General features: G+C 43.9%; 2 protein-coding genes across 4 annotated transcripts in view; both read left to right on the forward strand.

Moving 5' to 3' along the window:
- PHF20L1 (PHD finger protein 20 like 1) overlaps positions 1-4170 on the forward strand; it is a 375592-nt gene extending 371422 nt beyond the window's left edge. For all 3 annotated transcript variants that reach the window (XM_029592049.1, XM_029592050.1, XM_029592048.1), the window contains exons 21-22: positions 1599-1758; positions 2403-4170. In XM_029592049.1, the coding sequence (XP_029447909.1) occupies positions 1599-1758; positions 2403-2545 (303 nt within the window). In that variant the 3' untranslated portion in view covers positions 2546-4170. The remainder of the gene's footprint in view (positions 1-1598; positions 1759-2402) is intronic.
- Positions 4171-8349: 4179 nt separating this feature from the next.
- Positions 8350-15601, forward strand: part of TG (thyroglobulin) — a 422996-nt gene continuing 415744 nt past the window's right edge. The window contains exon 1 of the mRNA XM_029587208.1: positions 8350-8520. Coding sequence (XP_029443068.1) covers positions 8350-8520 — 171 coding nt within the window. The remainder of the gene's footprint in view (positions 8521-15601) is intronic.

Below are 15601 nucleotides of genomic sequence, written 5' to 3' on the forward strand. Positions count from 1 at the left end.
AGTTCCTAGCGGGAACCGCCTTCAGACCCCTCCGAGGCCTGTCCCTCCTCCACATCTCGGAACTACAAGCACTGTCCTGCCGTGAGCCATTTCTCAGACTCACGCCGAGGTCCATCCAACTACTCACGGTGCCATCCTTCCTCCCCAAAGTGGTCTCACACTTCCACCTTAACCAAACCATCTCACTACCAACGATGGATGGCTTGAAGAATTCGGAAGAAGCCCGTAGTCTACGCCACCTCAACGTCGGCAGACTCCTATCCAGATACCTGGAAATGTCGGAACCCAAACGAAAAACGGACCACCTTTTCGTCCTTCACAGCGGAAGGAGACAAGGGGAAGCGTCCTTGCAGGCAACCATTGCCCGCTGGATCAAGGAAGTCATCAAGGCAGCCTACGTAGAAGCCGACAAACTACTATCTGGTAGAATGGGCCTTGACCTTTACAGGTCAAGGCCCATTCTACCAGAGCCCAGGCGGTATCCTGGACAGAAACTAGAATACTGTCACCTGCCGGGATCTGCAGGGCGGCAACGTGGTCCTCCATCCATACCTTCTCCAGATTCTACCGTCTGGATGTTCAGGTTCAGGAGGACACGGCATTTGCAAGCGCAATACTAAGTGGGTCAAGGCCAGCCTCCCACCTGGTTCGTGAGTAGCTTTTATACATCCCATTGGTCCTGAGTCCATCTGCAACACGCTAGGAAATGGAGAAATTACTTACCTGATAATTTCATTTTCCTTAGTGTAGACCGATGGACTCAGCATCCCACACTTGGCTGCCGTCATGCATGGTCTTTCAAATGATTCAAAGGTAATACACCTATCATTTCCCTAGGGCATCCACCCTGCCGGGTATCAACACTTTCTGGTTGAGTACACTGGCGGTCTCCAGCTATAATCAATCAACCAGTTCAAGTAATCAAGTTAATCAAGTTTTAACGTTTTAACCAAGTTATTCAAGTTAATCATAATATTAAGTTAATCAATCAGACAGTCACACATATATCCACAATGCTTTTCGAGGAGAATACTGAAGAGCTGCACTTCTTGCAGGGGTATATGTACTAGGGGCTGACGTCAGATTGAAATATGATCTGTCTCCAACTGCTAACAGGAGTACACTATACACATTGGTCCTGAGTCCTTCTGTCTACACTAAGGAAAACGAAATTATCAGGTAAGTAATTTCTCCAATATTCAAATTTTTGAAAAGATAGGGCTGAATTTTCAAAAGGATATGTGTGTAAAACTGGGTTTTACACACGCAAATGAACTTTTGAATATTATTTCTACTACACATGTAACTGCTTTGAAAATTCACTCCATAGGGCTGAATTGTCAAAAGGTTTTACATGTGTAAATGGACTTTTGAAAATTGGTCATATATGTGTTTACTCATGCAACTCCTTTGAAAATTCACTCCATAGGTTTTTTTGATATTGTTATAATAAAGCATGATACTGTTTATGTTAAAGGATAAGCCTTGTGTTTGGATGAATGTAATATTTCTCTATTTTATATTATGCATGTAGAATTAAAATGTATAATCATGGAAACCTACTGACTTTTTTTTGTTTTGTTGTATGTATGGGCAAGAATTCATCAGAAGGAAATAGAATGATTGTTTTTAATGAAAAAGAGGCAGGAGAGCAAATGGACTCCCATCTTCAATGGCAGCTTAATCTCTTGACCCACATAGAAAACGTACAAAATGAAGTTACCAGCCGAATGGATCTTATTGAAAAGGAAGTTGATGGTAATTTCTTTCATTTGAAAATTTGATCCACAGTAAAGATGCTTAATGCTGAATTTTCAAAGTGATTTACACGCATAAAACTGGGTTTTTGAAAACTTCTACTTTTTTACACGACTCTTGAAAATCCACTCAATAGGGCTGAATTTTCAAAACGCTTTACACAAAAATAACAAAGTACTCGTAGGGTGTTATGATGGACTCATTATAGAATGTTTTACATGTAAGTCTAAGGAAATTGAATGGGAAAGATGCCAATGTTGTAAAGGCTTTGAATTTGAGAAACTTGTTTATCAGATGTTTTTTGTACTCATCTGTATGATTGACAAAATTTAAGTCATGCCATGGTAATTTGAGTGCACTTTAAATTTGTTGTGGAAAATTGTTAATGCTTGAATTTGCTACCCTACTGTGAAATACCTAAATTAAGAACATTTTAAGGTTAGGCAAATAATTTACTAGTCTCTTATTACTTCTGGTCTCATTTTTCTCCTATTCTGCTGCTAACCTGCAGATACTTTTTTATGTAGTCAACTTAAATACCATATCTGAATCTTTACCATTCAACAGATTATTTAATAATTCTGTAGGGATAAATGTGATGTTTTTCTGTTTTGATTTTATATGTATATTTTATTTTGTTCTAGTTTTGGAAAGCTGGTTAGATTTCACTGGAGAACTGGAGCCTCCAGATCCGCTTGCGAGACTGCCTCAATTGAAGCGTCGAATCAAACAGCTCTTAACAGACATGGGGAAAGTACAACAGATAGCCGCTCTCTGCTCCGTATGACATAAGGGATAAAGAACAGAAGGATAGGATGGCTTAGAAACATGACTTTTTATTATTATAATTATCCACTGCAATGTTTGAAGAAGAGACATTGCAAGTCCTATGCCGCCATAATAGTATAGATGTGAAAGCTTGGAAAAGAAAAGGAATAACCAGTTTGACCAGTTGCAAGCTGTTGTCTATTACAACTGTGATAAAGGATTCCATGACTGAGCTTTGATATACAATGGATACCTCATTTATTCTGCCATGTTTTGAGATGAAACATTTTATTGAAAGTAAGAAAATGATTTCTTATCAATCAGGCTGTTGGTTCTAACAGTTCAGAAAAGCTGTTTAATGCAGTGTTTTTGTTATTGTGCAGTCTGTGAGGGAAAGACTTAGAAAAATACAAAATCTGCAAATCAGATAGGCCAAAAAAAATTTAAGGGAAGCAAAATTACTATTAAGCTTTTCAATAACATTATTGAAAAATGGACAGAAAAGAAGAGATTCATGCCATCTCAGGAGAATTGATGTACCAGACAGAATGTTTGGTGCTAGGAGTTCCGTTATTTCCTTGTCTGAAAGTTGTTCATAAAATGAGGTCACCAACTTCCCCTTTAAGAAAACAAGTAGTCAGAAATGTGCCCTTCAAATAAGCAACATTTTAAAAATATCATACAGTATAGTAATTTGCATATATGAGTGGCATGTACAGTGGTAATCAGATGTGCCAAATGATATCACTACCAGTGTCAGAAGAATTGAAGTAAATACAAATTTCATGGAAGACTTTAAAATTGTACGTGGTACCAGCAGTCCAAGCTTATTGTTTATATAAAAGGTTTTTTTAAAAAATATATTTTATTGCAGTATTTCGAATTGAGTACTGTTTGTCCTTTGCTTAGTGATACCCCTTTGAAGCATAAATATAACCTCAGCTGGAATGAGGAATGACAAGAGCAGAAAATCTGTCTCTGATTGTGAGCAACAGTGCAGAACCACTAGGGTACACATTAGAGGTAGATGCATTCTAAAGTATTTTTATACATTTTTAAGCTACAGTCATAAATCGGCAAACTTTAGAAACCAAAGGCAACTCAGTTGATACACTAGCCCTTGCTGGATTTTGAGCCCAGGTTTTCTATATCTCTGTGCTCATGTATGTTGTCACTGCACCAGTGCATTATATATATAAATATACATATATAAATAATATACATGTTTATATGTACACATGTCTAGTTTTATTACTGTAGGCTATATAAATAATGATGGTTAACATGTAAAATGTTACCTTTTAACACTTTCTTAAATGTATGTACAGGTTTTGACATTTGTAAAAAAAAATAAAAAAGACAAAAAAATACAAAGAAAAATCAAAAAAAGAAAAAGAAAAAATGACTGTTATAAAGAGGCTGTTTAACTGAGGACATTATGATACTTGAACATTTATGCCTCCCTGCTATTTCAGTTCCAGTCATCTGTATAAAATGCATTTAGAACTGACACAGGAAACTTGAATTTACCTTTGATAATAGTACAAGCCACTGTACATTCAAAACTTATTTAAATTTGCAAACACTGTTTGATATATAAGGTACTGTATGTAAAATTGTTTATTAAAACAATTCTGCTTACTCTCCATGCCCTACTTTTTCTTTTCTATTAAAAAAGTATAAGATGTGATTGAAGAGGAATTTGTGCAAATCAAATAAAATTCTAATTGACATCTAGGTTTTAATATATGTACATAGTTGTCTCTCGAGATATTGAAAATAATTTCTATTAACATTGGTATCCTACAACACTGAACTTTCAATTCCTAAAAGCTTTTTCACTTTTAGTGTATATGTCTAAATGCTTTGAAAATGACATGCATAGAATCATCTATGCAAAGTTTGGAACATAGTCCACAAGATTCTATACAAGTTGCAGTACTTTCAGTTTTCACCAGGACCAGTGTGACTACTAGCAATTAGGAGTATACACAACAAAAACGTTTGTGTCATTTTCGGGTTTCAATGTGTACTAAAACCATTAAATGTGTTAAATCTGAAAACATGGAACACAATTTTTTTTTATTCATTTGAAAATGACATGAAATAACACAATGTATGTCGTTGGTATTTTCATGTTTCCAGACAACTGCACACCCCTACAAGGAATTTATGCTACAAAACATTCTCAGAGGACAAGCAGAATGGTAGTCCTCACACATGGGTGATATCAAAGATGGAGCCCAATGTGGAAAACTTGTGCCAAAGTTTCTAGAAACCTTGACTAGGCACACAGTATGCCCTAAAGCTCCCCTGCACGTGAGGTCCCTCTTCAGTTTTTTTTTTCCGAGGAGCTGTGAGCCTCGTGGTTTGATTGAGCTCTAAAGCTTTTAGCTTTTGCCTCAGGGAAAACATCTTTTTTTTTACAGTTTTTTTGCTGCCTTTTCTTCGATCCGTCATCGGGTCCCTCTCGGTGCCTCCTCATAGTGCGCCTAGTTAGGGTTTTCAGCGTTCAGGTAAGTTTCCTTTCACGGTCAGTTCCCCTGTGGTGGCAGTGCCTCAGTGCCCGTCTTCCATCGACACCCGCCACCATCGTTCCTTGTTTTTCCCATTTATTTTTTTATTTATTTTATTTGAGAGTTTTTATATACCGAAGTTTGTAGAAGTCCTTCACTCTGGTGTACAGTTTTAACAATGTAATACAGTAAACTATAAGAGGCCAATTGAACATTGGAAACAGCATAAGACAGTAACTATAACAGACAGGAACTGTAACAGGCTTCTTGAGGGTAGGAAACAGCGAGATGCGGTAAACTATAGCAGGTAGTTTTGAACATAGATAACATAAATATAATGGAGTGCGGGACATTGGTGACATAAATATATAAATATAATAGTAATGTTTGTATTGGCTAACATTCAAAGCATAGATGACATTGATAACATTGGCAGTATATTCTACTTAACCTTTTGAGAGATGGGGGGGGAAGGGATGAATGGTGTTGCTATGAGAGATTTAAAGGTAATGGCTAATTAACCAATGCCATCTTTGTAGGCTTGTTGAAATAGCCATGTTTTGAGTAGCTTTTTGAAGAGTTTTGTGTCATTTTGAAGCCTTAGGTTTTCTGGTAGCGAGTTCCATAGGTGAGGTCCGGCGATTGAGGTCGCTATTTCTCTGACTGTTGTGAGGTTTGCAGTGGAGATAGGTGGAATTGCAAGTAAGGCTTTATTAGCTGATCTTGTATTTGTTGAGGATGGTGCTTTTGGAATAATGTATTTAGGCAGTTGGGTTTTGTTGTGTGTGGTTTTGTGAATGATGGCAAGCATTTTGTATTCTATTCGTTTTTCGATGGGTAACCAGTGCAGATCTTTTAGTATAGGGGTGATGTGTTCTGTTCTTTTGTGGCCGGTGAGAATTCTAGCTGTGGCGTTCTGTAGTATTTGGAGAGGTTGTTTGGTTGTTTTGGAGAGTCCTAAGAGAAGTGAGTTGCAGTAGTCAAAGCATGTGAAAATTAGGGATTGAAGTATTATTCTGAATTCGGGTTGGTTTAGAAGAGGTTTAAGACATTTAAGTATTGCGAATTTGTAGAAACCCTCTGTGGCTTTCATGGCTATGTGTTCTTTGAAACTCAGTTCGGGGTCGAGCCATATACCCAGGTCCTTCATTTCATTTCATTTATTAAAATTTATTAATCGCCTAACACTTAAAAAGGCCTAGGCGATATACAAAAGTACATACATATTACAACATAAAACCATACATTGCAGACAAGTGTTAGTTTCACAGAAACCAAAACAACAGTACTAGATATTATTAGTGCATATAATGTTGTAAACATCTCTACAGTTCTATAACTAAAATCTCAAGCATAACATATCAATTCATGTTTTCTCTTAGTGTGATTATTGTGTTGTCAGTTAGACTTGTGTTTTTGGGAGGGTTTGTTGAGCTTTTTCTTTCAAGTAGTATGTATTCGGTCTTGTCCATATTCAGGCATAGTTTCATTTGATTTAGGGTATTTTTTATGTTGATTAGATATGTGGTTGAGAGTTTAAGGGCATTCTCTACAGTGCTTGCTACGGGGATGATTAGTTGGAAGTCATCAGCGTACAGGTAATAGGTGATGCCGAGATTTGATAGTAGTTGGCATAGTGGTAGGATATAAATGTTGAACAGGGTGGCAGAAAGAACAGATCCTTGTGGTACTCCGGTTTCGAGAGGGATTGAATCTGAGAGGGAGTTGTTAATGTCTACTTGGAATGTTCTGTTTCGGAGGAAAGATGAAAACCAGGCTAATGTATTTCCTGTTATGCCAATTTCAGTTAGTCTTTGAATCAGGATTTTGTGGTCAACCTTATCGAATGCTGCGGATAGATCTAGTAAGATGAGAATGTATTGTTGGGCGTTGTTGAACCCTCTTAGGACTTCTTGTTGTAGGGGTTCTAGGGGAAATGGAGGTCTGTATTTGAATGAGCATGGGATGTTTGTTTATTTATTTATTTAAAAAATTTTATATACCGACATTAGTATGGAACATCATGCCGGTTTACATAATAACTGCGAGCAGGTGGAAATTACAATGAACAGGATGTGGGGAGGGGAGAAAAAAACAAACAAAGAGGCCGAAGGGGCCGGTAGAAGAACAAAATGCATATAAATTAAATAAATTATGTGGAAACAATGGAACAAAAATTATGTGGAACAATAAATAAGTGAAACAATATAACAGTATTATACAATGAATCGTAAGGCTTCATACTTGTTTCTGGGTTATTACTTGATTCCACTAGAGTTTGGCATTTTATGAGATGGTGGTCGGTCCATGGTACTGGTGTGTTGGATATAGTGGGGTTTGATCGGAGTTTATCATTGGTGAATATCAGGACTAGTGTGTGGCCTGCTTTATGTGTTGGATTGTGTATTAATTGTGTGAAATTGAGGGCTGCAAGTGCATCTAGTAGAGTTTGAGTGGTGTGTGATGGTGGTGATTCGTCAGTGTGGATATTGAAATCTCCGAGTATAATTGTGGGTTTTTTGTGATTGATCGTTGATACGAAGAATTCTATTAGAGGGGAGATGATGTTGACTAGTAGTTTGGGGGGGGGGGGGGCAGTAAACTAGGTAGATCTGGAGTTTGGTGGAATCGAATAGGGCGACTTCGTATTGGGGTGGGAGAAAGTTGGAGATAAGTTTCATCGCAAAACATTAGACCTCCTCCTCTGCGTTTTTTTTGGTTAGTTAGTACATTGTCAGATTTTTTTTAGCCAGGTTTCAGTGATCGCAATGAAGTCTGGATTTGTATTGTGAAGTAAGTCCGTGATTAGAATTAATTTTTTTGAGAGGGATTGAGAGTTTGAGTAGGAACATGATGCATGTCAAGAATTTTATGGAGTTATTGATAGTGATGTTTACCAGGTTTCGAGGTCTCATAGGTGGTCGTCTTGTGGGTGTAGGGTTCATCGATGGAATCTTAATTGTTTGCATGATGTCGGGTCTGAACTGTAGGGAGAGATTCTAGAGGGGCGGCTCTCAGGGCGCCACTCTGGGGGTGCGACGCCACAGTCTAATGTCGTCTTTCTGGGTTTTTCTACTCCCTGGGTGTAGTCGGGGCTGCAGGAGTGGCTTGTTGCTCAGGGGGAGTCTGGGTGGGATTGAATTGTGGGGGTTTCCTAGGAGGAGTGGGGGGTCGGTGGCAGTGTGGTTTCTGCCGATGCTCACGACGGCCTGCTCCGACCTTCCTTCCAGGGCAGAGAGTTTGGTTGAGTTCCAGGAACATCCACCTGCGGACTCCCTCTATGGCCCCCAGGTACATTGGCCCATTCATGGTAGTGGAGCGGATGGAGGCAGTCTCCTATCGGCTATGGCTGCAGTCCACCCTGAGGATCCACAACGTGTTCCACGTGTCTCTGCTTAAGCCGGTGGTGCTCTCCACATTCCATGCCACACCTCCGGAACCTACCCCCGCTGAAGCTGATGCCAACATCACCTATACAGTAAAGGATTGGTACCACCGTCGCCGGTGGGAGTACCTCCTCTCCTGGGACAGGGATGGCCAGGAGGAGAATTCCTGGGAACCTTTTTCTCATATCCTGGACAAGTCCCTCCTCATTCAGTTTCACTTGGCTCATCCTGCCAAGCCCGGACCCCCAGGAAGGGAGCATAGGAGGGGGGGGTACTGTTACAGGACCGGGCTGTGCCCCGGTCCCTTCTCTTACCTCCGGGCTGGCCCGGCCCGCACAGATGCCTCCTAGGTCATGTTGGCCTGATTCGCGGCCTGCCGCGGCTCTCCCTGTGTGAGGAAGACACCGCTGGCCCGACGCCCTCGGCCCCGCCCCCTAGGCGTGTGCGCGCCCAGGGGCTGGATTCTTAAAGGGGCCAGTGCGGGAAGACAAGAGGGGACGCCCCGGATGACGTCAGACGCTGCAGGGTATTTAAACCCTGCAGCTCCAACAGGACGGGGTCTTGCAACGAGGTTCCTCAGTTTATCTGAGTGTCTAGTTGCTGCTGTAGTCCCTAGATTTCTGTCTTCTGGATTCCGACCCGGCTTCGTCTCCTGACTTGTCTTCAGCTTCCGCCTCCTGATTTTGGTAATTGGCGTCTGACTTCTGGCTTCCGACCTGGCTCCATCTCATGACTTTGTCTTCAGCTTCCGTTCCTGGCTTGGTATTGTCTTCTGACCTCTGGCTTCTGACCCGGCTCCGTCCTACGACTCTGTCTTCTGCCTTCGTCCCTGACTTGGTTTGGATCTCTGACTCCTGGCTTCTGACCCGGCTTCGCTCTTGGAGTCCGACTTCGGCTTCTCCCATCATCTCAGGTATCCGGTACTTGCTGGCCCAGAGGATTCTCCTAAGTCCCAGTGGCTCAGGCTCTCACGGGCTCCTCCCGGGGAGCCGCGAGCTTCTGAGGGTGAAGACTCTTCAGCTACCTGGGCCCAGCCGTCCTTCGCCCATCTCTTCGGCCGCAGCTTGGATCCTTGGTCACATAGGATTCCACCTAAAGTCCAATAGGTTCAGGTCCCTACGGGCTCCTCCTGGCGGGCCCTCGGACTTCCGGTGGTGAAGCTTCTTCCGAGGCTCTTCCATGCTCTGACGCTCGCTGTGGTCCTCCACAGCATACCATCCACTGTCATAGCCGGCCCAAGGGTCCACGACCGTAACAGGAGAAAGTTGCAAGCAAACCACCCCTTTCCTTCACGCCTTCTGCTAATTTATCTCAATGCACCTGGAAATACAACATTCCCAGGTATGGAGAGTAGAACATTTTTTTTTTATCCTTATTATTTTTAATTATTTGGTCTTTGTGTCTGCTATTTTGATATATTTTATTGGTGTCTGGAAATTTTTTATTTGAGATTTTAATTATTGGATATTCCATTCATCAGCGGTTTTGAAATAATCTGTTCTTTTTATTAGTATGGATTTACTGCTATTGATTTTATAATTCCTGATTTTTTATTTTTTTTTTTTTTATGAGGACTAGTGACATCTCTTTTTCCTTTATTGCACTGCATACAGAGTCTCTGGCTTGTTGGGGTTTCCAGTTCAGTTTTGGTCTGCATGCTTCTAGTTATGCGTTTTGGTCTCTTTATTCTTTGTTAGGTGAGGGTCAGCACATGTGATTCAGGTGAGGTTTTCTGCTGGCATGAAGTTTCTGTGTAGGGCTCTGTAGCAGCCTGGCTTCTTCTGTTTTCCTAATAGGAGGAGTATGTGAGCATTGTCCATCAGATATGTCACGATGGGAAAAAGGCTGAAAACCACTGTACCAGAGAATGCTGAGTGAAAAAATGTACAGAATAAGTAAATAGAACATAAGATTAAAAGTGAGGCACAGAGACTAAGTGGTTGAGGGTATTTATTCTCTGTGAAAGAACTGAGAGAAATAAAACCTTAACTGATATGGGCTCAATAGAGCTATTGCCTTAAAGCAGATAGTTTAATTTAATCGTTAGCGGGTAGATTTTCAAAGGGGTACGCGCGTACCCCCCGAAAACCTACCCCAAACCCCCCGCTGCACGTGCCGAGCCTATTTTGCATAGGCTCGGCGGCGCGCGCAAGCCCCAGGACGTGCGTAAATCCCGGTGCTTGCTTGGAGGGGCGTTTTGGGGGGTTTGTTGCGCGTGACGCGGCGTTTTGGGGGCGGTGCCGTGGCGTGGTTTCGGCCTGGGGCATTCCGGGGGCGTGGCCGCGGCCTCCGGACCAGCCCCCGGGACCGGAACTCGGAGCGGGGCAGCCCGCCGGCGTGTGCAAAGTTACGCCTGCTTCCAGCAGGCGTAACTTTGCCGACAAAGGTAGGGGGGGGGGTTTAGGGAAGGGAAGGTGCGGGGTGGGGGGGTGGAAGGAAAGTTCCCTCCGAGGCCGCTCTGATTTCGGAGCGGCCTCAGAGGGAACGGAGGCAGGCTGCGCGGCTCGGCGCACGCAGGCTGCCGATTTTGGGCAGCCTTGCGCGCGCCGACCCCGGATTTTAATGGATACGCGCGACTACGCACGTATCTATTAAAATCCCGCATACTCTTGTTCGCGCCTGGTGCGCGAACAAAAGTACGCGATCGCGCTAATTTATAAAATCCGGCCCTTAATTTATGTTCTGCTTTTCAAGACTGGTCAGCACCTTCTAAGTGGCTTGCTTTCAGGTGCTGTAGATATTTCTCTGTCCCTCACAATATGTTTTAGCGAAATCACAGGCTTTTGAGGAAAAAGGACTAATACAAACTGAGTCATGATAAACCTGCCTTTCTGTAACAGAAAAGTACTAAAATCCAGTGTTCCATGTCACTCACTTGAAACTTTTTCAGCATGGAATGAACTCAGAGCCTATTAAAAATCATGTCTTACTTTGAAAGTGCATTATTCCTGGGTGTAACCACTTGATATCTGCGATCCTATGACAAAGGAGTGTGTGCCTGTCGGTAACAACACAGCTGAGCATGGTTGGTTGCATGGAGGACGGATTTAGCTAGAAAAGCTGTGGGGAACTGCAAGACTAGCTAGTACTATTGAATGGGGAAGAGTTGACTAAGGGATGCAAGCATGAGAGGAAATGGCAGGAAAAGCACAGTAACAGAAAGATGGCAACAGAGGAATACCCGCAAGCAGATGTTAAAATGAAACGCAAGAGTCTGGATAATGTTATACATAAAGGAGTAGATTTTAAAAGGTGCATGTTAAAAAAATTGGGGGTCGGCGTGCACAAGGGGACGCATATTAAGGGCACACAAGGGGGTGCAACTTGCACACCCCGACACCCGCAGCCTTCCCCCATTCCCTCCCAGGCCGCTCCAATTTAGGATCGGCCTAGGAAGGAACTTCACTACCCCCTAATCTATTCTTCCTACCCCTTCCCCTAACCTTACCACCCCCTAGCCCTATCCTAACCCCCCAAAAAAGGTTATCTCACCTTTTGCGTCTGCTTGAAGCAGGCGCAGGTTGCATGCGCCGGTAGCCTGCTGGCACGCGATCCCCCAGCACAGCAGCAAATGGCCACTGTGCCAGGGGCCTCTAACCCCACCCCGCCCCCTCCCTGCCCCTTTCCCGAAGCCCCGGGACTTACACGCATCCCGGGACTTTGCGCGCATGGCAGGGCCTTTTTAAAATAGGCCCGGTGCGCATAAGGCCATGGGATTTATGCGCGTAGGGCTTTTAAAATCCAGCCCAAAATGAACAAATCAAAAATACAAAAGGATCCAAAGGGTGCGCCACCACGACAAAGTATAATAAGTAGAATGTGTAACGTCCTAGACAGTTTTGGTTCAATGGCCCCATACGCTGCTTGCCCCCTCCCCGACAGCTACCGAATCACTCACCAAGTTTGAAAAGTGGCAGAACCCCTCCAAGGATTTACCTTGACACAAAGTTGTGAGCAGCTAGACATAGCAGTTGTAAAGGGGAGCGCACGCACATACAAAAATATTGTATTTATTTAAAATAATGTATATTCCGCCCTACCCTGACAAGCAGCTTAGAGCACAACCCACAGATATTTTACCATCCGCTACTCTGTCCTACTAAACAAATAAAGGGGTAGATTTTCAAAGGGTTACGCGCATAACCCCCGAAAACCTACCCTTGTGCGTGCCGAGTCTATTTTGCATAGGCTCGGCGGCGCGTGCCGGCCCGGGACGCGCATATGTCCCGGGTTTTCAAAAAAATGGGCTGTTTGGGGGCAGGCTGTGGGCGGGGCCGTGGCCCGGGGGGGCGGTCTGGGGGCGTGGTGGCAGTCCGGGGGTGTGGCCAAGTGCCCTGACAAAGCGGCCTGTGTCGGGGCCTGGCGCCCCGGCAGCAAGCCGGTGCGCCAGGTAGGGTGGGATTTAGGTAGGCTTGGGGGTGGGTTAGATAGGGAAAGGTGGGGGGGACCAAAAAAAAACGTTCCCTCTAAGGCTACTCCGATTTCAGAGCCCGATGGCTTTCCCTGTTCCCTCCAAGGCCGCTCCGATTTCGGAGCGGCCTTGGAGGGATTTTGGAGCAGCCTTGGAGGGAACAGGGAAAGCCATCGGGCTTCCCCTAGGGCTCGGCGCTCGCAAGGTGCACAAGTGTGCACCCCCTTGCGTGCGCCGACTCTGGATTTTATAACATGCGCACAGTAGCGCGCACATTTTACAAAATCCGGGTGTACATTTGTGCTCACCGGGTAGCGGGCACAAATGTACCCCACGCGCACAAAATTTAAAATCGGCCCCTTAATGGGGATGCTGATAAGAAATCGATCAAAGCGAGAAATGGATCAAAGCGAGAAACCTCACAGTTTCAGAGTTTTAATCATTAGTCCCACACTTACTATTCTCACACCCATTTTCTCTCTCCATCTTCTTTTCCTCATGGTTTTGTTGGCTTTTCATTTTTTTTCCTCCTGATAATCCTGCTTTTCTGTCATTTCTTCTCCCCCTACTATCTTCTAATCTTCCTCTTTGCTTTCCCAAACCCTCCTCTCCATTTTTGTCTTCTGCAGCCTTGTGCATTTTGTCGTAAGCTGTCTTGGGCGGCCTTCATATTTTGATTTAGCGGGATGGACACCCCTCTGCTCATTCCATCTAGCTCCCTTTTTAACATCATCAAACCTCATCTAGTTCCCCCTTCTTTTTCTCCTCCGCAGCTTTCTTTCCTCTCTGTGGTTAAGGCAGTTGGCATAGCTGGGTTTCAAAAAGGTTTGGACAAGTTCCTGGAGAAGTCCATAAACTGTTAATTAACCAAGCAGACTTAAGGGATAGCCACTGCTTCCCAATGTGTGATAGCAGCATGGGATCGGTGTACAGTCTGGCATCTTGCCAGGTACTTGTGACCTAGATTGGCCACTGTTAAACAGGGACTGAAATGGGGAAAAAGTAGGCGTACTCTCTCTCCCTGCCATCTTCTTCTCTGTCTTTGAAATGTCCTATTCATACTTCGATCCATCGTTCACTTGTTCCTCTCTCTTCCATTATCTGTTTAATTCTCTTCCCCATCTCACCCTCTACCTTCCTCTCGCCCTCATATAATCCCACCTCTGCTCTCTCTTGCTTCTTCTTCCTGTAAGATTCCTGTCCTGTCCTACTGCCCCCCTTTCAGGTTCTCCTTTTCTCTACCGTCTCCCTCTTTCAGGTTCTTATCCTCTTATCTTTCCTCTCCCCCTTCCAGGTTCTCCTCTCAATTCTCCCTTCTGCCACCAAAGCTCTCCCTTTCCTTCTCCCTATCCAGGTTCTCTCATCTCACCTCCTCCACCTTTAGGTTCTATCTTCACCCTCTCCCCCCTTTCCAGGTTTTCTGTGCTCACTTCCCATTCCAGCTCCCCCCCCCCCCCCCCCCCCATGTTCTCGTTTCTCTTTTCCAATTCTCTCTTCTTCACCAGCTGCAGTGAGAATGGAGGCCGTGCAGGGAGAAGGGAAGAAGCAGCTGTGGCCTGGCATAGCCAATCCTACTGCTGCAGAGAGCCTGCTCCTCCTCACACCCCTGATTCTCTCTGCTCCCTCCTCCTTCCTTGCCCTCTCGCCAACCAGCATTGACAGCTGTCACAGCAGCAGGCACACAGCGTAGCATGAGAGCGTATTCCTGTCTGCATGTGCCGGTATGCCACTGATAAAGCTAACATTACCAGAAGATGGGATGCCGGTGAGGAGAGCAGGGGCGAAGGATCAAGCTCTCTGCAGTAGCAATAAAATTGGTTCTGTCAGGCAATGATCACTCCTTCTCTACATCTCCCTGGTCGAAGCTGGGTGACTTTTGAATTGCTATAACAAGTACGGTAGCTCAGTCACACCTTGTGACCCTGGGCAAGTCGCTTCACCCTCCATTGCCTCAGGTACTAAACTTACTGCTTCATTTACTAAGCTTTTTTCCTCAAAGACACAGAAGGGGAGAAAAGACTTAGTAAATCAGGCCCTTAGATTGTATTGTAAGCCCTCTGGGGACAGGGAAAAACCTTCAGTATCTGAACGTAGTCCACTTTGAATGGGCTGACTAGTCATGAAAGGTGGAATATAAGTGAATAATATATACTTTTTATCGCAAAAAATTTGACTCCCCTCATTTGCTTTTTTTTATGATGCGATACCAGGAAATTTACAACTGACTGATTTTTTGAGAGTGCTCTTCTTTATCAGCTATCAGCAGAGCCTTGATTTTCTGCCATCCTCTAATGCTTTTGATTCCTCAGTCCGGTTTCGAGGCTGTCCACTTCTCCAGCTCCGTCCTCTTGCCATCGCTTTAAGCACTGCCATATGACTGCTCTTTCCAAATTCCTCTACTATCCTCATCTTGCTCAGTGTTTCGGCTGCATTTGACATGGCTGGACCATGCCACTCTCCTTTCAGTTCCCTGAGTTCAGGACTTTTCTGGTCACATCTACAGTTGGTTCTCATCTCACCTTTCAGTCCTAGTTAACCATTTCTATTCTGAATCATCTTCACTTTCTCTTGAGGGTTCCATAAACTTTGTGGTTGATCCACTACTCTTATATTCCTATCCTGGGATGACTTATCTCCTCCTTTGGATGCTCTGCATCCTTCCTGCTTTGTGTCTAATCCTTCCTGCTTTGTGTCTAATCAACTTTTTCTCATGTCTGTCTGCTGTTTCATTCAGGATGCATTCTCATGTTTTAAAGCTAAAG

Source organism: Rhinatrema bivittatum, chromosome 2 (genome assembly GCF_901001135.1).
Source record: "Rhinatrema bivittatum chromosome 2, aRhiBiv1.1, whole genome shotgun sequence".
In the NCBI taxonomy this organism is placed as follows: Eukaryota; Metazoa; Chordata; class Amphibia; order Gymnophiona; family Rhinatrematidae; genus Rhinatrema; species Rhinatrema bivittatum.